General features: G+C 40.0%; 2 protein-coding genes across 7 annotated transcripts; both read right to left on the bottom strand.

Moving 5' to 3' along the window:
- Positions 1–1,286: 1,286 nt before the first annotated feature.
- Positions 1,287–11,383, bottom strand: clk2a (CDC-like kinase 2a). Of its 3 annotated transcripts, none has more exons than XM_027002303.2 (13): positions 11,270–11,383; positions 9,495–9,688; positions 9,075–9,324; positions 7,970–8,063; positions 7,006–7,072; positions 6,172–6,288; positions 5,773–5,939; positions 5,462–5,556; positions 5,205–5,334; positions 3,531–3,613; positions 3,020–3,099; positions 2,785–2,875; positions 1,287–2,697 (listed from the first exon to the last, which is right to left on the bottom strand). In XM_027002303.2, the coding sequence occupies exons 2-13, from the start codon at positions 9,686–9,688 to the stop codon at positions 2,506–2,508; spliced, it is 1,560 nt and encodes a 519-aa protein (XP_026858104.1). In that variant the 5' UTR covers positions 11,270–11,383; the 3' UTR covers positions 1,287–2,505. The 3 variants fall into 3 exon arrangements, with proteins under 3 accessions (XP_026858104.1, XP_026858105.1, XP_026858106.1); XM_027002304.2 differs by having other exon boundaries at positions 7,970–8,060; positions 11,270–11,382; XM_027002305.2 differs by lacking the exons at positions 7,970–8,063; positions 9,495–9,688; positions 11,270–11,383 and having other exon boundaries at positions 9,075–9,160.
- A 179-nt stretch (positions 11,384–11,562) lies between these two features.
- On the bottom strand, positions 11,563–27,059 carry setdb1a (SET domain bifurcated histone lysine methyltransferase 1a). Of its 4 annotated transcripts, XM_027002302.2 has the most exons (22): positions 26,978–27,025; positions 25,948–25,998; positions 25,167–25,364; positions 22,993–23,183; positions 22,527–22,561; positions 21,530–22,412; positions 21,246–21,386; positions 20,708–20,912; positions 20,419–20,492; positions 20,058–20,248; positions 19,666–19,774; positions 19,284–19,563; positions 18,878–19,091; positions 15,650–16,014; positions 15,382–15,498; positions 15,101–15,270; positions 14,398–14,634; positions 14,232–14,273; positions 13,984–14,106; positions 13,695–13,885; positions 12,086–12,174; positions 11,563–11,974 (listed from the first exon to the last, which is right to left on the bottom strand). In XM_027002302.2, the coding sequence occupies exons 3-22, from the start codon at positions 25,355–25,357 to the stop codon at positions 11,857–11,859; spliced, it is 3,966 nt and encodes a 1,321-aa protein (XP_026858103.2). In that variant the 5' UTR covers positions 25,358–25,364; positions 25,948–25,998; positions 26,978–27,025; the 3' UTR covers positions 11,563–11,856. The 4 variants fall into 4 exon arrangements, 3 of the variants coding, with proteins under 3 accessions (XP_026858103.2, XP_026858102.2, XP_035385040.1); XM_027002301.2 differs by lacking the exon at positions 25,948–25,998 and having other exon boundaries at positions 26,978–27,059; XM_035529147.1 differs by lacking the exons at positions 25,948–25,998; positions 26,978–27,025 and adding an exon at positions 25,476–25,532.
- Between the last annotated feature and the right edge of the window lie 869 nt (positions 27,060–27,928).

Raw genomic sequence — 27,928 nt, 5'->3', positions numbered from 1 at the left:
AAGCTTCAGATGGTTCAGACCTCTGCTGCCCATCTTCTCACCCAGTTGCACCAACATATTACACCTATTCTCCAAAATCTTAATGATTTTCAAAATCATCCTTCTCACATAAAAACTCAGTCATTTCACACCACCTTGTCGGTCTGATCATCTTCACTACAAACCCACTTGCTTTCTCAGGTCTTCAAATGTTATGCTCTTCAGTGTGCTTACATCCAACCTTCATAGCGTTAGTGATCAAGCATTTTCAAGATTTGCTCTAGGCCTCTTGGACTCTTTTCTATGCAAAGCACCCTACTTCTCTCCAAATTTAAATCCATCCTGAAGACATACCTTTTCCCGTAGCCTTTGACTTTCCACCAGCCTAACTTATCTTCTTGTCTTATCTAACTTGACTTTCCACTCTTTACATGCCTTAATATTGTTATTCCTATATTATTCTTTTGACCGTTTGTCTGACGCTCCATGTACTGCATATTTGTAATTGTAAACATATTTGGGTTCTTCAAAAGCACTATATAAATCCTATGTATTATGTTAAATAACAGCACTAAAGCACTACCTACATGTTGACCAATAGGCTGGAGAGAGACAGTTAAGAACACCAACACTGCGCAGAGATACTCTCTCAGATGCCCCTATAAGTACTAATGTTCTCCCTTTAAAATAATTTTCCAACTCAGAGCAAGGTTGAGAATATGATGAATCTTATCTTGACCAAATTCTACTTTTGTTCTGCTTGCCTACAACAGACTAAAAATGATCAGATTGGAGTATTCCGACAACCACTACCAACAGATATGACAGCCAGTTATATCTGCTCATGCAAGGTGTACCTCTAGAGATGTTTTTGAGTGGTTTTGTATACTAGTCCAAAAACTAAAATTACTATCCCCACTACTGCAAGAAGTACATGCCAATTGTATGCAAACAAGATACTGCAAAACTGCATGTGAACAATTTGCTAAATGAGAGATCAGTCACGCAATGGTATACAAAAGCTAATTCATTGTAAAGCATGATGCCTAATGGAAAATGTAGAACTGTTTTAATTGGGAAACTTTATAGCTTCTTGTTGAGAGCAAATGAGAAGTCAAAAGAAAAAGGGGAAACTGAAAATTAGACCTTCAAAAACTGTATATGTAAAAAAGGCGGGTAGGGAAAGGATAACTAATCCTCATTAAGTCTAAAAACACAGGTCTTTTTTATAGATTACCCTCTGAGGTATGCAAGACAAGCTGCAAAATAAGTCAACTAAAACAATGTCTAAAAGAAAAACACAAATCTCATTTGATGCCTGTATAGCTGCCACAACTTCAATAAACATCAGGCACATGGACAGAGCCTTTATTCTATACAGTCATAGATACATATATTTATATGTACAGATTTACACAGTTTACTTCATACAAAACACAGACTGAATTAATGCTGAGTTAGATGTGAAAATAAATACTGTAAACCTGTGCTGGCAAGAATGACAGGGACACAAAAGCTCTGTGCTTGAGAACATGGACAAAAATCTTGAACATTATACCAACACAAGAGCATGTGTATGCATGTCTCAGCCTTGCTAAAACATGTGAGACAAAGATTTCAAAAAGTGTCTTTCAAAAAAAAGGAACTACACAGTAAAACTGTAGCTCCTGGAGAGACAGTTGAAACATCTTGTACGAAGAGGAGTGCTTGTCTAAAAGGCAAGTGAAGGAAGGTTATTTGGCCTCAGTGATGGGCTGATAGCTGGAAGAACTGAGCTTATTCTGATGGTATGGCAATGTAATCTAGCATGGCAGAATGGAACCAAGGTGCTCAATTTGGGGCCCTGGATACATCTGAAATTCAATACATTCCAAAGAAAGAAAGGGGAAAAAAAGGGGGGGGGGGGGAACACCACCATAAACCTCGTTTTTTGTTTTGCTACAACAAATATGCTCCAGGACATGATTCTCTTGACCACTTTGCTCTTTTGTCCAGTCATATATGCAAGTATAGACCGGACTTTTCTCAGTTTTGCCATGGACTTTGCACCTTCTATATTGGGTAAAATTCCTCCCAATTTGTCCTTGGTCTGTGGAAGACTATGCTTGAGATTGAGACATTTCTTCAGATTCCTAAATTCTCATAAGGATTGGATCTTATGGTACTCCTACCCAAAAATTGTACATTGAGTTGTCGTTACTCGGGATGTACATGTAAATAAATAAAGCAGTACTGCATCTGATCTGCAAAATAACTAAGCAGCTCCACTTTAAGACAAAACAAGCCCTCATTGCATGACCCACATCATTTTTCATGTAAGAATTCAGTTGATAGAGCAGTGCAACCCTATAACCCAGCCTTTCATAAAAGTACTTGGGTCAACGAGTTTGCTTTAAAATAAAGAAATGTTTCACCAGGTTAATACCAAACTTGGCATACAAGCTCAGTTCCACCCTAAATCTCAGCACCTATTCCATGAGAGCTAAAGGTTTTTTGGCGCAAAACGAAGGCAGATGGGGTCCAACGTCACCGGCTAATGTCACGGTTGCCCTCCCAGCTCTTGCCTGGAGGCTGATCATTAGCATTGATTGGGCTCTGAAAGAAGGGGTGTCTGAGGGCCACAGCCAGAGTGATGCGTTTAGATGGCTCATACTCTAACATGGCCTCGATCAGGTCAAACAGCTGGTGATGCTCCTCAGCCTCTGACAGGATATACCGCTGAAAGACAGATGGAACAAAGGGTGAGATGGAAACCAAGGACTACACAAGACAATCTACGCTGCACATATAGTAACCGTCTCTCACCCGCAAGGGTTTGCAGTTCTCTCTAACATATCGTCCTGCTGAGGAATTTTCATCCCAGTCCAGTCGCCCACGGTAGAAGTACTTCTGTTTTCTGTTAGAGCAGGAATTCCAAATGAATCATTAATAAAGCTTCAAGATTTGATTTTTAGAACACCAGGAAGAATGCAGACTATATGTATATGGGTCAGCATCAGTGTAAAGTTTTTTGGAGGTGGGAAAAACTTGGCCAGCCTACCTGGTTTTGCGGATCATCCTGGATGGAACAGGGCCCAATATTCTCTCCATCATTGCTAAGTGTTCCCGATTGTCATGAGTCTGCAAAAGAGAAGAGTAAATGGAGAAATCACACTCAAGCCACAAACTGAATAAAATTCTGAAATCTGAGCACAAGATCTGGACACAATGATATACATCATTTTGAGTGGACAATACCATACTTTCCTCCCAGTCTTTACATAGTTAACACAGTTTGAATATGTGTGGGTAGGTGTTCTAGTCAGCGTGAGAATTAGTGAGAGCATCTGTGACCTTAGAGCAAATGGCAAATGTTGGCTTTAGAGTGGGCATGCACACATGCATGCTAATGACCCTTGATCAACTCATGGTTAACCTCTTTAGATGAAAATAAACTGTGTACCTTCTACCATTACATGGAAGTAGAGAATATGGAGGAGTGTGTGTGTGTGTACACGTGAGTGTGTATGGGGAAAGAGAATACAGAAAAGCAGCAGATCAGTGCTGTGTACCTGGAAGAGTGTGAAACCAAGGTAGTACTCAAAGAGAATGCAGCCAATGCTCCACACATCACAAGGCTGACTCCAGCCCAACTCTGCATGGAAACACAAAATATACATACCAATATACAGTCCATCCTATACTGTGATTACCACTTATATTTACAGTAAAAAATCAAGAATATTCTGAGCAAGAGTTTTTTGACTTCTATCCAAGTCCTTTAGAGAACGCACTCCAAGTTCATTAAAATGTAGTAAATCAACCTGACCGTTTCACACTGCAGCCAATTAGGCCTTTTAACAAATCTGTTACACACACCCACACCAGAAGATTCCAGGTGAGTAACTGCAGTGTACTGTAGTAAAAGATGCAGATATAATCAAACCTGTAGTGAAGTTCACTAGGTTGTCAGAGTAACTGGACATTTCCAAGGTCCTTAATCAGCTGTGCAAGCAAAGTGCTTCACACACACACGCTTCTAGAGAAGGGCAACTGACTACAATTTTTAAATCTCTCTACACATTTTATTACAGTACACTTTCATTTGCAGTAATCACACAGTCCTGAATGAAACAAATTAATTAAAAGGATTACTGTAGTGGGGTGACACCTGCCTCTTATTTCCTTTAAAAATGTGTGTCCCAAATTGTGGATGTTTTCTACACCATGACAGCTAGTATAGACAGAGCTCAATCAGGTAAAAAGAAATTGCTAGCAAAGGACTGAAATTTGATGAGCCTCAATACAGTCTATAACAATCAAAATATGGTTCTGATACTGATCATTTCGATTAGGACAGGGTCATCCATAGTAAAATATACAAGATAGGACAAAACCTTTTTTTCTCTGAAAAAGATGAAGCATAGCATTGGAGTTAATTACACTCTCAATAAAGAAGCTCTACTTAAAACAGAAACAAACAGACCAAGCCTTACCTACTCTAGGACTAGCTTCTAAACACTTGAAAGATAGATAGAGAGAGCTAGAGAAAGAGATATCTAGAGAGATAGAGAGATAGCGAGATAGCTAGCTAGATAGATAAAAAACAAAATCAAACCAAACTAGTTTTTGGGAAAAGAGCCACCCTGTGACAAATAGCATGGCACTAAAACATGACGTCATTACCTACTGCTCCAGAAAGATCCCTTTAGCTGTGACCTGAAGTCTTGTTTTTAAACTTACTAATATTGTAGTTGTGAAAAAGACAATCTCAAAAGAAGAAAATCTCTCAAGCTCTCCCAAGATCCCTCTGATCTCATCAGCCTCCATGCCACCCCTTGAGCTCCAAAATAGATAGTTTTAGTTGTCCCATATTCTACACTGAGATCAAAAGATGACCAGACCTTGTCTGACTGCTCAAAAGCTTTGGAGGTTTGCTGTTTTTATTTAAAATGACCCACCACAATAAACATTCTTAAGTCTTTTTTTTTTAGTAAATTTGCATGTGCATAAATCAAGTTGTTTATGGAAGCTGAGGGAAAGTGTCTTCCACAATTATTATATTGCTCTGTGCATTTCATGAAGATAACCAGATGCCCGATTTTACCACGATGACTAAATTCAATCCCTGATTCAACACCAATTCAGCATAGGAAAGTCAGATCTAAGATTTTGAGAGACCCAGATTGCTTATAGAGTAATATATATATATATATATATATATGTGTGTGAACACAGACACTGACCTAGAATGACCTCAGGTGCACGATAATGTCTCGTGGAGACGATTGTGCTGTGATGCTCATGGTCGAATGTGGCGCTACCGAAATCCACTACTCTAACTGCCGTACTCTTCACTGTGCGCTCCTCTCTCTTCTGAGACACAAACATTAAAATTTAAAAACAATAAATCAACTTTTCTAGTAGTACACGTCTTAGATATTGTTTACAATCAAACAAAAGAAAACTATAACTTGCTTGTCTGTACTTGTTACTTTCTTACCTTTTCTATATTGTATGTTATAGTGAAGTCAGAGTTGACAAAGAGGATGTTTTCTGGTTTCAAGTCTGTATGGGTCAACTTGTGATCATGTAGAACTGCAGGTATAAATTAAATGTTATATATGTACAAAGAGCACCGTGAAAGCTCAATCTCCTCAGAAATGTTCAGGCAGGTAGTATAAAAAATGTTATACACAAACTCACACTACTGCTGGCATCAATAAGAATATTAGTTGATGCAGATGCAAATAAATATTTTCATAGAGTACTATATAATTCATTTGCAACTCCATATTTTACTGAAGTACTCACATTTCACAGCAAGGCAGATTTGGTAAGCCATGTGCCGGACCTGACTGATGGAGTAGGGCAGGTAGTTGTTTTCCTTCAGGAAGTCAAAGGTGCTGAGAGCCAATAGCTCAAAACTGAGACACATGTGCCCATGGTAGTCAAACCAGTCAAACATCCGAACACAAAGACTGAAGGGGGGGGAAAGGGGATGTGGTTCAAACAGGATGAAGAAAACCATTAATGGATGAAATAGGCTTTGTGGGGTAATTTATTAAATTATTGTTTGGTCACAGACACTTCAGTTATAGACACTTTCCTACTTTCCTTCTCTGCCACACACACAATTTTTTTTAAAATGGCTTGTTCAATGTCATTCGCATTGAACAAAATGTCATATGACATTTGTTCCAGTCGCCTCACTTTTTATTTTCGGGGTCTCTCTCATTGATCCTCTCCAATACATTGATCTCCAGTCGCGCGGCTTCCTTGTACTTTTCAACATTTTTAATGATCTTCAAAGCAACGTGAGCTCCACCCCTTGATGAAAAGAGAAGGGCAATGTGATTAAAAGTCCACACAAAATTAACCATATGTCCATAATCTAACCTTACCCGATTGACCTTACAAATGAGTAAAGACGTTTCAGGATAACCCAACAGTTGTGCATATTTTACTGCAACATGCCTCTTTGGGATGGTACAAGGAAGCATTATTACTAGAACAGGTTCTTTGCTTAGATGCTTTTTGTGACAAACCCAAGGTGGGTTAGGGATTACAGAATGAAGCTTCAGCCAGCCCCATGACCTAAATCCTACTGAAAATCTGAGGGTGGGCTATAGAGGAGAGTTCACAAAAAAGAACTAGGACTCCATATGACATACAGAGATTGCATGTTGTATGATCTCAGACCTCTTATTCCATGCTTTCACATCTCATTAAGCATTAAAGAAGACTCAGTACCTTCATCTTGAAAAAGGAATGTGCACAAGTACTAATAGCAGGGATACCAAGAGCAAAATGAAAAATTACTCTAGATATCTTTTTTTTCTGATCACAGTAAGGCCATAATTTTAATACTACTGAGCATAAAAAAATAAACAAAATTTGTTTAAATAATATTCATAAGGCTAAAGCAGTGTTATTATTATTATATTTATGATTAATCAGTTGAGATTAAAGAACCAAGGTATTTTTTTTTAAATGCCCAAATGTTTGCAAGCAGTTTGGCAGTGTGTTATGACAGCAGGAATTTACCTGCGATGGTCGATGCACTCCATCACTCTCCCAAATGTGCCCTCCCCCAAAGTGCCAACAATTTCATCTGAGAGGAGGACAGAGGGGAAAAAAAAGAGATAAAGAGAGAGAGAGAAAAGGGGACAAAGGAAGAGTATTTAGAAAGGGAACATAGGGGCATTGCATCCTTAAGGCACGCGGTAAATGTTCTAGCATTTTTGGCAGTGGTCCTCTATTTGCATTGGTCATTACAAATTAGCCTAAAATGGACAATCATCAATTCCGCAGATCTTCAACACAATAAAATAACAAACCAACAAAAAGTCTGAAAAATAAATGCAAGAAATCTCTTTCCAGCCCTGAAAAGACTAATAAGGCTACTCAACAGAGCAACAAAGACGCCCCCATGTTGAGGAATTGCTGTGAATGTGCTGGGGCCAAGTTTTAAATAAATAAATAAATAAATAAATAAATAAATAAAAAGGACAGTGAGAGACACCTGATCTCTCTCACCCCCCACCCTCAAACTAACTGATTACCCATCGCTGTCTTAATTAATGTAAGCAAAATCTGCTTAAACGCGAAACCCAGTATTATGCGGTTAATCTGAGAAAGGCTCACTGAATAGAAAAGGACCTTAAAAGGATTTTAAAGACAAGTATATGAAAACCTGTCAACCCTGAACTTTTATACATCTTTGTGATGCATCTGGACACCACTACCATGACCCCATCAACATTCAAAAAGAAAACAGCTAAAATAAATAAACAAACCAAAAATAATAAAACACATTCATTGCACCCTTCAACATTCTGGTCTATTCTGACAACAGCAGAGCGCATTCTATAATGGCATCATCACAACCATCGTCATCAGCATGACCTCTTGCCCTCCCATGTCTGAGAATGTCTGCTCTGTGCTGGAACTAATAGGGAGAAAGGTTACGATATAGGAGTAGAGGAGTAGTAGTAGTGGCAGTGTGTACATCTCTCTTGCAGGACGTCGCCACTCCGACAGATCAGATGACCCTCCTCGTCGTCCCTCACACACAGCGCCCGCGTCCCGCTGTCACTCCGCTGCTTTCGGCCCCCGCCAGGGTCACAGGTGAGAGGTCACAGCACGACCGCAGAGGGAGGAGAGGGGGGTGGGCGGAGAGGGGAGAGCGGAGGGGGGCAGCCGTAGCCACGGTGACGGAGAGAAGCAGTGTTGTAGGTAGGTTTGGTGATCATGGGGCGATTCGTATGACACCACGTGAGGAGATATATATAACGATAGGGATATAGTGCAAGGGAACAAGTCAAAGATCACATTTCGTCCCTCTTTTCCTGCTTTTTAAATGCACTCCCCCTCAACCCTCTGCCTAGCGACCCTGACGAAAGTCACATCAACCTGCATCATAAACATTAACTCATACAACAATACACTTCAGCAGAAACACTGGTCACTCAGAGCCATCAAATTAAACACTTTGAAACAAATTGCACTACCCAGTGAAGAAAAAATGAAAGCAAATGATGAAGGGAAAATCTAAGCATGTTCAACAAATATCAAGTATACTACACACTGTTTCTCTTTCAACTATAAGTTGACTAGAGAAAAATGAGTGTGTTGATAGAAAAAGTGGTTTTGATTAAACAATACTTCTAAATGAACCAAGAATATCTATCTGCAAATACTGAATAAAGATAAAAAATAATTAAAATTTTAAATATGAAGTTAGACCAGGACTAAAACGCACTGGATCCAAGGACTAAAAGTAGGAACAAGCATTAGCCTCTCTAGTTACTATCACACAAAAATTAACAAAATAAATCAAAAAAGAAAAAAAAAAAAACCCCAAAAAAGCCAAAAACAAAACAAAAACAAAGGAGTTCATACTTACCAATTCCAGGGGCTATGAAGAAGAAAAGGTTATATAGAAAAAAAAGTAAAAAAATAAAAACAAAAAACAAAAAACCACCAACCAACCCCACCCCCATCCCACCCCCCGCAAAAAAAACCGAGAAACAAAGCAAGAGCTAAACAGACGGAGACAGGTGAATAGAGAGAGCGAGGATCAAAGAGCGAGTCTCCGGTTGGGAAGTACTCACCGAGGAGGATGGGCTAAAGGACCTGGTTCTACGCCGCCTTCGTTTGTGCTTACGCCTGCTGCCTTTCTGCCGGCGCGAGTCTCCACGGTCCCGCTCATGTGCGCGGCGGTAGTCATAGCTGGGCGAAGCGTCATGAGAGTAGTAGTCATCCAGAGTAACGCGCTCCCGCTCTCTGCTGTGGTCCTGTCGCCGGTAGCTCTCACAATAACGTCTGTTGTACGGACGTCGGTCTGGAGAACGGTTGTCATAACTGGGCAGGAAAGAATCAAGCATAAATATTAACAGACTCCTCTACGCAGATTTAGAGAAGTACTTAAAAATATATAAATAAATCTGAAAACTAAATGTAATTATCTGAAGAGGCTGTAAATAAGCTCCATAATTATGCATTTTTTCTCTCATATGAATGCACCTGCTTACCTCCTGGAGCGTGCGTATCCACCCTCCTGCCGGTGTGCTCGTCCCCGCCTCTCTCGGTCGCTGCTGGAGGAGAAGGAAGGCGAGCGGCGGTGTCGCTGCTTCCTACCTCGCATTCGGTCTCGCTCACGATGCCGTTCCTGATAGCTGCTGCGGCTTACCCGCTCTGTGGACAGGTACCGCCTGGAGTAAGGCATCTGGAGGGATACAAGACCAAATCTGAGACATTGTGCTTATGGTTGTAGTTACTGACCAAAAGATAACTGTACTTTGTTGTTTGCATGCCTGACTGACAAACGCATTTCAGAGCAACTGACACAGAATCTAAAATCAGTGCTCATTACAAAATCTAATATTCCAATAAATCATATACAACTTAAAAAGTATCTTACAAGTAATTTCATGACTTGGATCATTTCAAATCTTACATCACAGATGTAGACAAGGGAATAAGACTAAGATCACACAGTACCAGCTTCACAAGGAACTGCACAATAGTGACAGGAAACTCCAAGATCCAACCCTTGTCAAAGGCATGATCTGACACTAAGGCATTTTAAAGAATTTGACTGGAAGGCATGTCTGGAAAAATCCACATTAGGGACGTCCAATGTTATGGTCATACACGTCGGTGACGGGTTTAGTCTCAGCCAACTTGTGTGAATTTTAAGTTATTATTGAAATTGAGAATAATTTGAGAGCATATTTTACAAATACGTTATATGTTCTCATTTGACATTTGTTGAACGAATAAAATTAACGTTATTTGTTTAAGCCATGTTGATGCTTCCACCATCCCATTTCATTAAAAGTATTTTAAAAAACAAAAAAAAACCAACAAAAAAACGGTACTGACCCCTTCAAATTACTGAATTTAGTGCATGGCTTCACACTGTCGCATTATACATTAGTAATGTAATGTTAGCAAGCTAAAGGCATAAAACTATAAATCGTGTGAAATATTAGGCGCTAGACCACATAACTATATTTGTGGATTTGAATGTAGCTAACTGGCAGCTGTTAGGTAGTGATCTCTACCTAACGTTAGCTAAATAGCTATTCTGCAAACGTTAGCTGAGCGGCTAGCACTAATTAGTTCTAAATTACCAGCGTAACGTTACCATAAAACAGTTCCGCTACAATTCTATAGGTGTTTTATATATACATATACACACACACACACACGCACGCACGCACGCACGCAAGCATACATACATACATACATACACAGTTATAACCTCCTAACAACCATCACATCTGCTCACTTTAGGTGGACGACTAGCTAAGATAAGATAGCTGGATTTCGAGAAATATTTAACGTTAGCTACCTAGCTACACAACGATCTTACGCCGACAGAAATTTAAAACTTTAATGTATCTAGCAAGTTCCTTCACGGCAGAATAATTATCGCTAATAAACTAGTGGCGGTTAGCTAGCTAGCTAGCTAGCGTAGCTACTTGATACGAACCAGACTTCTAATTATGTAGCTAAAACTAAACACGAATGACAACTCAGTTATTTGTTTTGCCAGCTAGCCGACGATCTAACGTTAACCTGTTAGCGAAGTGCCTGTTTAGCCATCCATCCACCCACGTAAATGTGAGCTTCTTCCAGTCGCCATCTTGACGGCAATCGGGGTTCGCTAGTAGAAGAGGGTTTGCAAACGATTGCTAGTTAGGATAGGTAGCTAGCAAACTACATGTTACAAACGAGGAACGTTGTTGCCTTATATGAAACCATATACATTCGTCATCAGAAAAACGGCTCATTCCCATACCGTTTTAGCAGCGAGGCCTGTGCGTTTGTCCCAAAGAAAATCCGTGTTGGCGCTTCAGCTCTCAATTCCTCTCTGCCCAAATTTCAGTGAACGAACGACTAGCAAAGCCTCCTCCCCTTCTTCTGCTGGACTGCGCACGTCCATGCAGCGTAATGAACTTTAGATTTCACTCTCCACTCAAGTTACAGCTATAGAACATTTCAGGAAGTATGCCTTGATCCGATCCTCTCTTCTAGTGACAAGATATTTTGGCACATTTTCACAAAATTAAATGACAATTTAATGAAAAACAGTTTACTTTAATGAAACGTAGTTTTATTAACAAACAGCACATTAAGACAATGAACAAAATTTAATGTCCTAGCAATAGTGCTCGTATGTGTTACAATCTAACTAACAAAGTTTATGCTGAGGGTAAATCACTCAGAACCAATCAACTAGTTTGTGAACAACATATCTACAGGACACAAACTAGGCATTCAAATCCCTAGTGGTTTTGGTCCAGCAGTTTGCTGGTGTGATATACATTTGAAACAGAGTACTCCATTCTGAGATTTATTGATTTCTTTTCCTCAAGCAGAAAGCCCTCAGAGTAGCCTCCCTGTGCACTCATCTGAGCCACAGCAGCAGAGCAGCACCTTTCCTTCCACGCTGCCCACCTCATAGCTATAGTCCCATGTGAGCTCCGTGCCAGCCTTGATACGCCTGCAAGAGGTGGTAGAGGGGTCAAAGTTAGTGGATTCATGAATGAATCTTTTCAGAAATGTCTCATGTCCTTGAATGTGAGAAGGCGGTGTAAAATGGGGGGCCCCTCACTTGCTGGTGAAGAATGCAACCCAAGGGAAGCGGAGGTCATGCGTGTCCACAAACACATTCTGAACAAACAAGTTAGGACTGCAGCTATGCTGTGGAGATAGGGAGACAGGGCAATGAGTGGGCAAAGAAAATGCAGAGGGCACGCATGTTTAAGGACGTGTGCTGTTCTACAAATTAAACATCTGCAACATTCCCATAAACAGGTTCTCAATGTTTTCTTAGCAAATTCACATGACAAATTCACCGTTATTAGCATTTCACTGATACATCTAAAAACCTTTTAACGGCAGTAAATTTTAGGTTCACTTGTTTCCAAAAATCTGCTTGAAGGATTTTAAACTGATCCATCATGTGGGTTCCAAAAAGGAAACCGTAAACTTGATTTTTTAAATATTTATTTTTCTATGTAGGTTATTTGTACTCATTGTTTGAGCATTTTGCAAGTCATGGTCTGCACTCCTACAAAAGGTTCCAAGTTTTGCTTTGCTAATTTTTGGAGGTTAATTTATGGACCACTAGTGTAGCCTTGCATGTATAGTTGGCACATCCAAATGCAATAACATTGTAAGGCCAGTTGTATTTAGAAGTTAACCGTTATGTTCAGGCATAGGCTAACAATGTTTTGCTATAATGCGTTACAAAAAATAAACATAGCAACAAAACTGGTCATATTAAGAATTATATTCATATATGCACAATAATTTGGGCAGTGATTATATATTTAATGAACAAACAGTATTACTGACAAGTTTCTCTCTTCCTTTATCAGAAGCAAGATGTTCTGATCAGCTGCTCTTGGCTGGTCATAGGTCTTGGCTAAGCCTCAAAGGTGACAGACATATCTGCTGTCTCCACTTTTAAAGTGAGACTGAAAAAAAAAATTCTGGTTTGCTTTTTGAACTGTTTAGTTTTGGTTGAGTGTGCTTTTATGTAGAAACTGATGTTATACAATAAGTTTTATGAATTTACTGCATACACAGCACTTTGGCTTTAAATGTGTTACAAAAATAAATACTCAAATTATGCTTTTTTTTGGACAAATATTATTTTCATTAATATTACCAACAACACTTACTCCACTGATGCCAGTGACAGTGTACACAAGTTACATAATAGTTGATCTACACGTCACTGTGGTACGCTTTTTGCACACCTTGTTTCCCTGTAAACTCAAATTTCTGGTTATGCTAGTGTGGTTGACAACTACTCCCTCAATCACCTCTCTCTGCTACACCTTCGTCACAACCTAGGCTCCACCTCTGCACACACATTTCCAATCCCCTAATTGTTTTATATATATATATATATATATATATATATATATATATATATATATATATATATATATATATATATATATACACACACACACACACACACACACACACACACACTACAAGGGTTGCAAACCATTGAAGATGGTCTCAAAGTGCATGTACGCTTCACTTTATGAAAAAAACTGTACTCATCCATTCCACATTTCCCCATATAGAAAAGCAGCTGATTTGTACCCCCATACCAGCACGAAATTCAGCTTCTTCCTTTTCAAAATGAGGTGGCAACAGACTTCCTACTCTCTCTGTTTCTCTGATGTCTCCCTTTTTCTCACATTGATGTAGCGTGCTATGTTGCCTTCCTGCTTGGCATTGATAAGGTAGCAGGCCTTCTCTCCACTGAACAGGCTTCGAGTGTTCTTGACGCATGTGCTCCTCTTCCCCTGCTGGGTGGGAACCTTCCTGTGAATGGACTTGATGGCAAAAGGACGCGTGGATTTCCTTGCAAACCCCATCGCACTATGTCCTGGGCATGAGGGAGGACACATTGAGGGACAGCAAATTCAGACTTATGAGTGCCATAACCACATAATATATAAGAGAAGAACAGCAATGAAGTCAGACCCTTTTTTCTCATCTGTTTGGCCATGAACGATGTCACCTCTGTCTGGTCCCCTGAGAATTTGGGGATTGGCTTTGGAGATTTGGGGATAGATTGATTGGTCTCAAGCAGCATGTCCTCAAATGCTGTGAAGGTTTGAAGCAACAAAACATACCAGTAATTTGGTCCACGTTCTATTAATTCTTATTCCATGTATACAATAATTTTAATTATATATAAAATGTGATCATCCCCTGCTTTTTCATTTTACCAGTTCCCTTTTTCTTCTTCTGTTGGTTTGTTTTTTCCTTTTCTAAGAAAACATGGAAGAGAAAGCAAACTGATTCCAGTGGAAGAACCAAATATGTTAAATGTTTCTGCATTTTCTGCAATAGCACACTTACATAGATTCAAATACATGCATACACATACACTACCTTCACCACTGCTAGAATCAGAATCTCTTCTGAACTTAGCATGTTTCTTTAATGCTCCTGTTGTCATCGTCAAAAGAGTCTTCTTATCACTCTCTCCCTCTTTGTCAGAGCAATAGGCTTCGCTTTCGTAACCTTCCTTTAGTTTCTCTACTCCTTCAATGAAGTCCAGGTTAGCCAGGAACTCATTGCCAGACAAGGCATTATCCATGCTCACCATTTCATCCGTGACTATTTTACCTGTGGAGAAGAAATGCGTAGGTGTCTATAAATCAGTTCTGCTGTTGACTGGGTACGTTTACACATCTCTAATTGCTTGAAAAATTATGGTCAGGCATATATTTATAGCTTATATATATCAGAATTGTTAGAAGATAAGTAAAATCAACTTGTGAAAAGGTTATCAGGTCAAAAACACTAGGTACAAAGTTACTCAGATTAAAGACCTGCAGTATAATTCTTTAATTCTTGACTTTTTCCACATAAGACTTTGCATACACCATATTTTTTATTGTGTAAGAGTACTGGTTTAGTAAAAGGAGTGACTTGCTCTTATAGTACTGTGTAATTCATTAATAATATCTTTAATAAAACTAAAATCCTTAATACTTCTACTAGTCCAAAAAAAATCTAAGCTATGAAATTCAGCTATTGTATTAAACATGATTAATGAATTTCATGGTTAATGAATTTAGATCCCTCACACCTGTGAAAATGCACACAAATGTCCCTTTGGCGAGGTCATCCAGGCAGCGGATGCCCCATCCTTTGTGTTGAGTCATAAAGACCTCTAGACGCAGCTGCAGACCGTGCTGCACCAGCCTGTTGCAGCACATCCATGGGTCACAGCGACACAGAGGGTTACACTCATACACCCTGCAAAGAGACACCACAAATACAGACAATAGTGCTGACAGATTACACTGCCCAGGCATCCTGTGCATGCGGAAGAGGAAATCCACAGACAGGTGAGAAAGCAGCCCTCACCCACTCGGCAGGTCTCTGGTCAGCCGTTTATGCAGATATCCGGCATTGGCATCCACAGGGCCACCCGTGAACAGTGATGTGGCTTCTATAGTTAGCTGGTGACAGGAGCACGTTGACCTGTGTCACATGACCAATGGGAGAACCACACTAGATTTGGACATAAACTCATTTCTAAGCTCATCAACTCAAATGCTCACATGCCATCTAGCCCAGCACATACACTAGAATCCTGATAAAACACAATCTGGCACACAGTGTTCACACAGACCTGTCTCGGCAGCCGTCCATACAGTCACAACCCATCATGAAGTCAAGACTGGTGTTGATGAAGACACCAGGGCCAGGTGTCCTGTGTCTGGTGTAGGTCACAAGGGGCAGAGGGGTGGAGTCAACTTCATTAACACAGGGGACAGGTATCACCTCTTTCCCTTCTGAGATGTCCGGAAGCATCAGGTGGGGCCGGCAGGTCATGGAGGAGGGGAGCAGGGCCCGTCTCACCAGCACAAAAGGGTCCAAGCAGAACATGTCCAGGAAAAGGAAGTCGCAACGTGACTCAAACAGGAAGTCCTGCACCTCTTCCATATTGCTCATGCTCCGTCCGCACGAAGAGCGGTAAAAAACATCGAAGGACACCTGGAGAGAGAGCAGGGAGACTGTGATGAGGACTTGTAATACTCTGGGAAAGCAAAAACATAAAAAAGGAATTATTAGTAAAATCATCTTTTCACAGTCCAAAGACCAAATTGCCCATTTAAACTTTAGAAGTACAAAGTAACATTGCTAAAAGTGCAAATCAAAGAATCACCTAAGAAGGAATCTGCTGGATTTTAAGGTTTTCTGTGGTGACATGGGAGGAAAATATGCGGAGTTGTGCTGTGTGGCGTATTTCACTTCTAAAGTGTTAAACATCCACAAAGTGATATACAGTGTGTTTGAATATATAAAACTGAATAGGTTATGAATAGGTTAAATGTGCACATCACATTACAGATCACAAGAAAAAGCTTTTTAGTCAAAACAATTTTATTAAATCACCAAGATTACAAATTCTTAATTCTTTAGAGTGAATACACACATACGGTCAAATTCAAATAGTAGTCTAAATGTGACATGCATAAACAGGAAAGAAAAGAAAACAAATATATACATATATGCACACACATATCTACTCTCAATACATATTGTGCACGAAGATAAAAAGGTTGGGCTGCAAATGGGATGAAAGTGTGCATTCTGTCCTTCCTGGCAGCCCACCTCTAAACAGGTCCGATCTCTGCAGCATCTCTCTTGTCAATGTGAAGGTAGCAGTGCCATTCCTCATTTGAGACTTGGCATAGCTTGGAAAAAGCTCTGAGTGTTCCTTCTTAGACTAACCACCTTAGATGGATGAAACACTAGAAAAGCTTTGAAGAGCTCCAAGCAGGGGTTCCTCTCCATCACAGCCTGTAGCCTTGCAGAGCAGCCATAACTTCCTTGAGATGAGAGCTGGGAACTCACTCTTCCTCATTCAGATCCAGTCCTCAGCAACCTGCCATGTGGCCATACTCAAACAACATCTGGAGGTCATCTAGTTGACTATGGATGGTGACAGTGGATGGGTTGAATATCTCTTCCAGTTTGGTGAGGGTAGTCAGCATCTCTGCACAATGTTGAACAAAGAAGATGGCCTGGGCCTTGAGCTCATCTCCAGTAGCTCTCATGAGTCCCAAAAAGCCTCGGTGGACAGTGGAAAGGTTGGCATTTAAAGGGCCCACATACTCTGCAACATTCTTGAGAAACTCAATTCATGAACCCTATTTGAACAAGACTGCAAACATTGGCATGACAGGAGACAAGCCCAATGCTTGCATGTAGTCCCACAGCACCAAACAGTGCTGAGTTGCCTTGCAGAACACCCATTCCTTCATGAGGCCAAAATGTGCCAAACAGATTAGTGTTAGGAAATAGTCCATGAAGAATAGTGTTTAAAGTTTTTTTCTTGTAATTTGCCAAATCTGTGATAAAAGTCCATAGATCACTGAAACTGATGTTGTAATTGTTAAGAGACTGTGGTAAATATTTTCAAGAAAAACAATATCTGCTGCCAGAGATGGCTTTCTAGTATGTTGCAGAAGAACAGCAAGGACACAATTATCTGTTGTCTTATCTAAATCAACACAGATAGACTTCCTCTCCTCTGCACACTTGACATCCTCAACATAGTCAGGGAGCAGTTTACCAGGTGAGCCGGAACGGAGTATTTGTAGTAATTCTGCAAAAAAAGCAGCCAGCCTTGGGAATTTCTTCAGTGCAGTATCTGCCTCAACAAAAGCCCTGTTGAAATCCAATACAAACTCCTTCCTCTCAGCAATGGATGGGGTCTTGGAGAAGTAAAAGGTATCAGTCTGAGTCCTGAGTTGTACTGGACAATAAAGAAAAAAATGTCAAGAAAAACACATTAAAATCAAATAACCATGCAAACAAATTCACACAAATGTTCCTAATATCACAAGTAACATTTCACTAAGCAAAGTTTTTGCAGTAATCATCAATTTAAGGAGTCATTACTATACATTAGCAGAAGTATTTTTGTACATACATAGAAAATATATACATAGAATATATATATATATTTATCTGCATATATATATTTTTCTCTATGCACCCGTTTCTCTTCCTCAGTTTGGACACAGCACTCTCCACCATTTCACTGCGCGTTATACTGTGTATGACTATGTATGTGACAATAAACCGAACTTGAACTTGAAGTAGTAAAGAATAGTTCTATTAGACAATCCTCATTTTGTCTTAAATAATACAGCTAACTTGCAAAAATCCTGCAGACTGTCTCACAAAGCATATTAAAGGTTTCTTCCTCATGCTCTAGGGAGATTTTCCTTGCCACTGTTGCCCTTGGCTTGCTCACTTGGGGCTTGGACTCGGACATTTATAAAGCTGCTTTGTGACAACTGTTGTAAAAAGCATTATACAAAATAAATTGAGAGATAAGTAATTCGCTAGCCACACCATCTGTAAAGTGACTGACACTCCCTTATTTCTTAATCATAAATGAAAACACATTTGGAACACATTTAAAATGAATTCGGTATATTAGCCAGTGAAGATAGTGCTTACCTAAATCACTTTGCCATTTTTGCACTTGAGCGACTTCAGAGGTTCCAGCAGCAGCCATCTCTTCAGGTAATCCACCAAGTGCCGACAAACTTTACAAAATAACACTCCCTCATACTCATAAAAGTAATTAGAAAATTACTACGCTCTGTCCCTCACAAATATCCATGGAGATAAATGTGGTTTCCTCCTTTGCAATCCAATTTAAATCTAATTTTAAACATGTTGTCAAGTGAGCTACCAAGCTTATACTGAGGCTTTTTATTTACCTCAGAATGAACACCTCTTATGTAAGCACGGCAGTGACAGCTTCATTCAAATTCAGCAGAATTTTTGTTGGAATTCTGCCGATGGAGATTCTATTCATGCCTGCTAAATCACTCACCTTGCCCTCCAGGCGTTTTCTAGCCGTCATACGGCGAAAGCCGTAGAGCAGAGGGATAAGCAGTGGGTTCTTGCCACGGTGCTCGTCCTTCCTCATTGGCCTTGTGTGATTCAGACAGGCTGGGCAGCAGCGGTGAGGCACATACTTCAGGCGGGCCTCAAAAGCAAGGGCTTGGCTAGTCTGGAGGTCCTCCTCAGTAGCAGGACGTTTAGTACTGAGAGACAGGACCAACTTTTTTTAAACTCTCATTTTCAGTTGTTGCCAGTTCCGAGTTTGAGAAAATAAGGGGCAATACATGCTTCCTTGGTGACTTATGCCTGTCAGCCAGCTCTAATTTGTACACAGACAACATTTACCCATGACACAATGCTGAGTCAAACTAAAACATGCAAGCATAAAAACCTACCCCGTTTTAGGTGAACAGGTGGCTGCAGGTTCTGTAGGTTGGCTGGCTTTCGATACGGAGACCACTGGTATGGTGGATGTAGACAAATTAATTCGATGGAGTGTGACCGTAGGTTGTGAAATAGGTATGGCTGCCTTTGCTATAAGTGATGAAGATGTGACTGTGGCAACAGCGTGGGGCACACTTTGAGAAGCAGACGGTTTTAACACAACTGTAGTTGAAGGTTGTATTGAGGTGGCAGCTGTAGTAGTAGGTAAATTGTTCCTCTGAATAAATCGACCTGAATGATGGACAAGATGAGAGAAGGAGAAAAAAAAAAGAAGAGTGTTAATAAACACAGTTTCTCTCTCTGCCATGAGACAGATAAACACGCATAGACAACCTTGGTTTGAAGACTGTTCCTTTTTCTTCTCAGCCATTTTCTTCTTAATTCTTTGAATGTGCTCTAGTCTATTTGAGCCTTTATATAACCACTCCTTTTCCTCATTTTTCTGAAACAAGAGACACAAAACAGTCAAACACACAGAGGTAGATTTACATTGACACTGTATCTCATTTGGCAGAGCAAGTAGAGCAAGCTACTAGCAACAGCAAGGTCATGGGTTCAATTACCATGGAGTACAGTGTCATACTGATAAATATTGAAGTCCCTTTGAATAAGTCCCTTTGAGTGCCAATTTTAAAAAGGGGAAAAAATGCTTACTCATGAGAAAGCCTCACAGTCTAACTCCATATAAAAGCAGTACGAAAACTAGGCCTTGGAGGCGCTCCCACCTTGTAGCAGACTTGGATCAAGCTGCAATCCACCTGGGTGATAGTGCAGGATTCCAACTTGCCCTCACACTCTGCCTTGCTCTCCTGCCCCAGTTGCACCACCACAAAGATGGGGTTCGGATACGCCTGCAAATATTCTTCCACCTGCATGCGGCATGCCTTGTCCTCTATGTCTTCACAAACATTCTTCACTGTAGGAGAAGAGAAGGTGAGTGGAACTGAGCCACATGGCAAGAGAGCAGTCAATACAGTTAGATCATTGCGAGAGTGAGTTGCCAGGTATAGGAAGATTAGATATAGAATAAGAAAATGAGAGGGAGTCTGTGTGTGTGTGTGTGTGTGTGTGTGTTCCCCTCCTTACGAGGTGTGCAGACCAGATGGAGGTCAGGCAGGGCCACGTATGCTGGACGGCCATCATCAAAAAACACCAGGAACCTAAACACATCAACGACAGACATGTACCAGAGGTATTGGCTTTAATTTTTAAAAAAGTAGTGTTAAATAGCACTGACACATGGAAAGCATACAAATGAGAAACAATCTTGGTACAGTACTAGAGGTTAGAAACAGTCAGCCTCTATTTCAGGCTGTGATCAATAAGAATTCAGTCTACAAGATATACAACATATACAGAACACACAAAAACACACCTCATACGGTTCTTGCGATCGGGCATCTCCGTCACTACAGCAGCATGAAGCCAAGACTGGTGTTCCTCTTTATAGCAGGCCACAACTCGGCAACCCACAAAAAGATCTTTCAGCATAGGTGAGCCAACATATGCCAAATGATGACCAGATAATACACTCTTCCCTTTACCCTGCTCAAACTGGACCTTATACCTCTGTCCAGTCTCTGACAGAACAAAAAAAAAAAAAAGGCAAAATTTGTCCAAATGTCAGACTCAGGTCCAGCAAAAACATTAAAAAGATCAGTCAGCAATAAGCTAAATCAGCTACAAGGAAAAAGGTGGTTTATATTTTGAGCGGTTAAAAGGTGCCTTAATGTTTCTATAACACTGTTGATTGTCTCTCAATTTATGACATATGCCTTCAATTAGTCTTAAAAATAACTCTGATTTTAACCTTCATGAAGGCCTGTGTGCCAAAACATATTTGGTGAGAAGGTTCAGTTTTTCACTGAAGAATTGTTGCAGGCTTTATTTGTTGTACTTTCAATGAATTTTACCTGTTGTTCTGATCTCTACAATTGTTCCTAGATGCCATGTTTTAGTCCTGCGCTTTCCAAGAATGCTCATGTTAACCTTCAGCTCCACCTTTTGCTGAATATGGGTAGATACACAGCATGTGACAGATGATGCCTTAGAGACTAAAAAGACAGATGATGGAAAAGAACAAAGAGTCTCAGTTATTCGGTATTAAAATAAAGAGGAATGTACAAATAAATGCAGAGGATAAAAATTAAAGTAACGACAAAGTCAGTAGGAACCAGAGGAAGAAATGATATCCCACCTCCAGTAGAGTGTGGAGATATAGAAGAAGTCAAAGTACTTGCGACTGATTGGGAAGCCTTGGGCAAAGATTTGGCATCTGCCTCAGCATGCTGAGGGCTGGCCGTAGTGATGGAGGTAGTTTCTTTAGTTTTGGATGCTGGGATGGAGCTCGCAGTCTTGTTGAGCTTACCCTTACTCTTTTCAGAGGGTGTGGCTTTTTTAGATGTCTTAGAGGGTGTTGGAGTACTGCAAGATACTGAGGTTGAAAAGTTGTTGCCAAGTTTAGGATTGCTCTTAGCCTGTTCTATGACTGTGGTTTTACCAACGTGTGCACTTGAGCTTTTGATACCAGAGGTGAGTGTTGCATTTATTAAGATCTTTTCTGATGATCCAGGGGTAAAAGCTGATGTTGCTGCTGGTGTAGAAGGTATGGTAGAGGCAACAGTCTGTGCTGATGCATCAATATCTTGTTTTCTACAAGCAGATGCTTCACTGGCTGAAGTTTCAAGATGTTCTGTTCCATTTATGACTGCACAAGCTGTGATCAGTGGAGGGGTATCCATAATTTCATTTGTAGAAGGGTTTGTGGGATGGGAGGGAGAGCTTCTGATTTGGAGTGTTAAGGCAGGTAAGTCACTGGTTGAGGACATACAACTAATGTTTACAGGGGAATCTCTAGTCTTGATGGTTTCTAAAGAATCAATAGATAGTTCTGGAGTTCTAGAAGGGCTAGGTTCCCTGTTCATTTGTGACGCATCGGTGAACTGCCTAAAGAATTCAGCAATGTTTTTATAGGGTGTAGAGGTTGTGGTTAGATTCATGGTGGTCGTAGGGACAGTCTCAGGTTTTTTAACTTTAGAATCTAAGACCTCTACAGAAGATTGAATTCTTGTAGACTGTTCCTGAATATGAGAGAAATGGAGAACAGAGGAAATAGCATGGAGAAAAAGACATTTTAGCAGAAGCAACTATGAGTTTTGCAACAAGTTTTGGAGTTCCAAATTACATCTTCTCACCTTTGATTCATCCTCCAATGATTCTGGTACAGTAGCTAAAATGATGGATGCAGATAAATTCTGATGTCAGAAAGCGAGAGATACTTATATTTTAAGAAATTACAAAAACGAAATGCCTCCCTTTATCCTTAACATCAACATATCACCCATATTGACAAAGACAAATTGAAAACTGAAATCCATTGTATACTGTCAGAGCTGTCTGTTATCAGATTGTGAGGACATTACATAAACCATATTTGGAGGTGGTCAATGATGGATTTGGACCACATTCAACACAGATGTCTATCAGAGATTAACCTGAATGCTGCGTGTTGCATGGGAAAGAATGCTAAATATTATGTATCAGTGAAACATAGTGACAGGAATATGTATAGTGCTAAATGCAAACCAACAAATATAACTTTAATTTTTAACATGCTGCAAAACTTTGCTATTGAAATATGGGGGCAAAAACATCTCTTACCACCAAGATCAATGACCACATAATCATCATCCTCATCACTTTCAACCTCTACATCATGGTCTTCATCCTCAATCTGAATGACAATCTCGGTTGACTTGGCCCCTTCATCTTCTTCTGAGTCTGTGTCTCGATACTCTAATCCCAGCATTCCATACAGCCCCTTCATCACAGACTCGCACTCGAGGACTGACCTGATTTAAAATAAAATGACACTGGATTATGGTGTCACTACATAACTCATCACGGATACAAATAAAGATTATATACTGCCACACAGTTTCACACTGAAAGCTTTACAGCAATAGGCTCTACAGTGATAGCAAGCTTTTTAATGACAGTGGTGTGTCCAGGATTTTAGACATGGGGTTGCAAATAGGGAAAGAACACACAAAAAAGTGGCACCTTCTAATTATTACAACTAAAGCAGAATTTGTAGGATATCTTGCAGAACAATGAATGGCCACAATATGACAATGTGTTGGCCTCATACAAATTGTACTGTTTCTAATAACTGATCACATCATGGCACATTTGATCTCTATCACAACTGGCTCTGTGGCCCTTGCTCACTCAAATCCCAAATTTCCCCTAAATACACGTGTCCTGAATCTTACTACACCTTTCTCTCAATCCACTTCAGCCTCCGCTACATCGTCTATTTCATACACCTTTTCCTACACTTCAATCTATACCAATACAGGCCAACTGTTCCTACACTTCATCCACCTTGTCATTTACCCCATCTGAGGAATGAATAGAAATCTGGACGCACCCTTGCAGCACATAAAACCTAAGTAATTTCTGCCTCAAACTGATGAGAAAACACTTTTTAAAATCTTCTTTCAATGAGAACACCAATGTGATCATACTCTTGGAGTCATGTTTACATCTGTGCTTTAATTTGACAGCAAGATCTGTGCAGAACCTGCTTTGTAGCATGTACTATTTGTATCTGATGCCAATTGGAAGCCATGAATTCTATTCTTTATGCTAATGCACCGAGCCACTTCTGCAAAGATCCTAATTGTGACTTGCAAAAAAAAAAACAAACAAACCACACACTACAGACTGAAATACTTTACATTCTGTATTTCTTTCTTACTCAGACATACAGGCATGCCCAAATATACAACACTGTGTCAGACTGAGAGCCTTGCATTGGAAATAATAAAAATAGTTATTTTGGTCCAGTTATTTTCCCAGTGTTGATCCCTCCAGTTCAGGAGAGTGCTAATATGTTGGGGGTTCCCTTCCAAACCTTGGGGGCCAAAAACAATATGTTCTAGAGAACAGATAAAGTTAAATATAGAAATAAAGTTTTATATTTTATAAATAGTAATAAATTCTACAACCCTTCCTTCAGTTTAGGGCAACATATGTTGCAGAAGCACCACTCATGTTCGGATGAGGCAAACCCCCGTTGCTTTATTCCAAATACCACACTGTATTGAATCAAACATCCAAGTGCAGTGCACCTTCTTAAATGGCGATACTTTAAAACTTGCTACAGTGCTTTTACTACAATAATCTCTTACCTCAAGTAGTTCATCAAGTTGTTCAGTGGATTATACTGAGACTGAATGTAGGGTCACACAGAAAAATCAGCTTTTTATAAATTCATGTTACTCTTGTGCACTTTTGGAACAGTGTGTCTCCCAGCAGTCTGAATAGGTGTTGTTTATAGTTGTCTGTTTCTGACACACATGCTCACCAGAAATTGTCTAGAAGGAACACTAGACCTGACAGTTCCCCCTAATGAGGACAAAAACAATTCCATATGTCTCAGCCATCACAATGTCCTTTAGAGTACCCATTAAATAATGAAAAGTAAGGGCCGATTTCCTATGAACAGACTTATTCTGGCAATTTATACCCAGAGGTCCTGGAGTGTTTACAATGGTCCTTGATTTACACACCATGCTTAAGTTAGTGTCATTACTTACACAATTCAACTAAATTATGACTAAAGAAACACATTCAACAAAGTGAAAACTGCCAGACCTTAGAGTTCTTACCAGGCAACTGGCTCTGTGATCAAATGCATAAATATCCTCTGAGCAAGCATTCTGACCTAGGATCAGTTATCTTTTAATGTTGTTGTTACTTTTTCTGTCCTGTCAAACACAATCACACAAGAGCCTTGACATAAGGTAGCGCCAGCAGAGCGCACTCACTCGCAGGCATTGCTGTACAGCAGGCGGGTGTAGGTGGCCTCCCTCTCCTTCTGCTTCACCCACTCCTCCACCTGTGCAAGCTGCGCACGCCTCCGAGCCACTCGTTCATCCTTCTCCACCTCCGTGCACACCCAGTGCCGTAGCTGTTCCTCTGCTATGTCCACCTCCTCTTCTTCCTCTTCAATCTTCATCGCTGTACTGTCACAGAGGAAATGCATAAACATGTATAGATTAGCCACAGGCTGTAAAATCTGCCAGCTCAAGGCCCATATACCACATTTTTTTCTATTTTTCTTCATGTCCACTTACAACATTTCTGTGGATTTATGTTCCAAAAAAAAGTCCTAAGAAATTTTTACATGACCATTACCCAACCTCTCTTTATCACTTCAAATTAAACAAGATGTTTAAATTACTGAGCCTTTAAGACAGATATAAGATAATTGAGCTCTATTCACATTGCCTGCAATGTTCCTTATTCAAAAGTCACACAGAAATGAAACATGCCTAAGATCTGCAATGTAAAATTAGGCAGGGCTAAACTTTTCTTGACATGGAGAGTTTTTTTAATGAGTTTGTTGTCATGACATCAGAGAAACAGCAATTTCAAAAACAGCTGTTTTTGCATCTTATATTCCATCATGGAATATATTATACTCAAATCACCAAGAGTGGAAGAGAAAAACAGAAAAAGGTTTTTACTGAATACCACCAAAGAGCATACAATAAATTAGTTGCCTTAGGAACAACTAACTACCCTGAAGCTGGAGTCCATTTTTACCTTTATTCTTTTACTGTGCCACAATCCTCCCCACGCCTCGTTTTCTCTGGACTGCATGTGAGAAACCACCATTATTTATTACTTTTAATTCAAATGGGGCCCTCGCACACCATTATTCGTAACATTCATAAAGTAAAGAAAAATCTTCCACATTGGCTCAAATTTTGAAATCTCCTAATATGCTTGAAACATTAGGAATGTGCATTATTAATATGAAAGTAAAGTGTCATCCAATTACAAAAGGATACTCCGATAGAAAAAAATCTGATGGCTACATAGCTACGTAACGCTGTAAATAAAAGCAGAAGAGAAGGTAGCTATGGTTATCTATCTAACAAAAGCGCTATCTGAACTAGCTTGCTCAGTAATGCATTCATCATGCTGAGGAATTCTTTCAAGAGAAAAACATTTCCGCTGTTAGAAAGATCGTATATATCTTTCGACCGCCTACATGCGCAGTTCTTTATCTATGCAACGAAGCGATAGCTATCCCAGCTAGCTGTTAGCTATCCTAGTCACTAGGATAAAGTTAACTAAAGAAAACTGTGTTACTGATGACCCATATAACGTTGGCTAGGCTAGGGAGCTGCTCTCACTAATCGGTTGCCCAACCGCATTGTAAATATCACGAAAAGTAAAATGTCTTCCTAGACAGCTAGTTAGATAACGCTAAGTAGGTTCACCTTGGGAAAGCGCTTCAGAGTATTCCCCCACAATATGCTATGTAATCGCCAAATCCATCGTGATGCTTGTTACACTCATTCACAATATGGAGCCCATACAAAAAACGTAATTTAGCTATAGCACAAGGCATAGTAAGGTAACTAGCTAAGTAGTCCCACGTTTTGCTATGGGCGCGCTACTGACTCCATCATAGCCGCTTTCGGGTTCAGAAAAAAATAGGACCTTAGTTAGCTACCTCCCAGTGGCACTTTGACCAAAATCCAGATCAATGAACAAATCAGCCTCAATTTTGTATCATAAGCACATTCAAACATTATTTACGTACTGTGAAATATTTAAAAAGTACCTTAAATAATGAGATGGTAGCTAGTTACATCATCTGAAATTGGCAATAAACATCCAACGCTCTGAACGAAATAGGAGGAAGTGAAATGGACGGTGTACGCCGTACAGAAACCACGTGACTACGAGAGTTGCTTCGGTAATAGACATAGTCGGTAATTGTCCATTTTTACCCAAACGTACCGCCATTCGACAAACGTAAACATTAGAATGAGATTCGATTTTTAGATCTCCAAAACACCTAGCGCATAAGCACTTGGTGATAAAGCATATAATTAATAATGAAGCATGAAATGCGATTAGTTTTTGATAAAAAACAAAAACCCGAAACATGACTTGTTCTAGTCCATTGGTTTTGGCTTTTTTTTAAAACTGGAGAAATAATCATTAGTATATAAGGGTATATAAATTATACCGTTTAGATAGGCCTAATGTTACTGTGTTTGTGTGATTTAATAATTTTTTTTAGCAAAATAAAGCCATCAGTTTTAGGAACAGCTCACTAACTGGGCTAGAAGAGTCTAGCTGCTGTCCTCTTCTGTGAGGCCGGTAACAGTCTGAGACTCGCCTCACCCGTGGGGACAGGAATGCTACATTTAACTTTGTCTTTGGTCCTTTAAATTTACCCCTAAATGGGCATATCTGCAAATAAAAAAAAGCCTCTGTTAGAAACTGGTTCAAAATGACCAGTACTTCAGGTTCGATCTCCTCTAAGTTACCCTCTGCCCTCCATCCTCTGTAGCTGGATCTGGGGAGGTTAAGAGACACTGACACCAGGCTTGTGAATCAAGAGAGTTCCACTTTATTGAGATATTGTCCTATATCTAGTATCTAAATCTACAGGATGATGGGGAAAAGTGAGGCATGTTCTAAGGGTCTACGTAGAAGGGACAGAAGCAAGGTTAGTAAAGATTAGATGTTCTATACATGCCTGAGCCACGAGCCGTTCCCGTGC

Source organism: Electrophorus electricus, chromosome 8, assembly GCF_013358815.1.
Source record: "Electrophorus electricus isolate fEleEle1 chromosome 8, fEleEle1.pri, whole genome shotgun sequence".
Lineage (NCBI taxonomy): Eukaryota > Metazoa > Chordata > Actinopteri > Gymnotiformes > Gymnotidae > Electrophorus > Electrophorus electricus.
Note: the sequence above shows the minus strand (reverse complement) of the source record. Positions and strands in the feature narration are given on the sequence as shown.

Coding starts and splice junctions, on each gene's coding strand:
- clk2a (XM_027002303.2), bottom strand. CDS start 9,688: ATGCCTTACTCCAGGCGGTACCTGTCCACAGAGCGGGTAAGCCGCAGC. Junction 5,940..6,171: donor AGAGACCCCGAAAATAAAAA/GTGAGGCGACTG, acceptor CCCCCCCTTCAG/TCTTTGTGTTCGGATGTTTG. Junction 2,698..2,784: donor AGAACTGCAAACCCTTGCGG/GTGAGAGACGGT, acceptor TCTGTCTTTCAG/CGGTATATCCTGTCAGAGGC.
- setdb1a (XM_035529147.1), bottom strand. Junction 19,564..19,665: donor GGAACAGTCTTCAAACCAAG/GTTGTCTATGCG, acceptor TCCATCATTCAG/GTCGATTTATTCAGAGGAAC. Junction 14,274..14,397: donor TGATTCTAGCAGTGGTGAAG/GTAGTGTATGTG, acceptor ATGTTTTCTTAG/AAAAGGAAAAAACAAACCAA.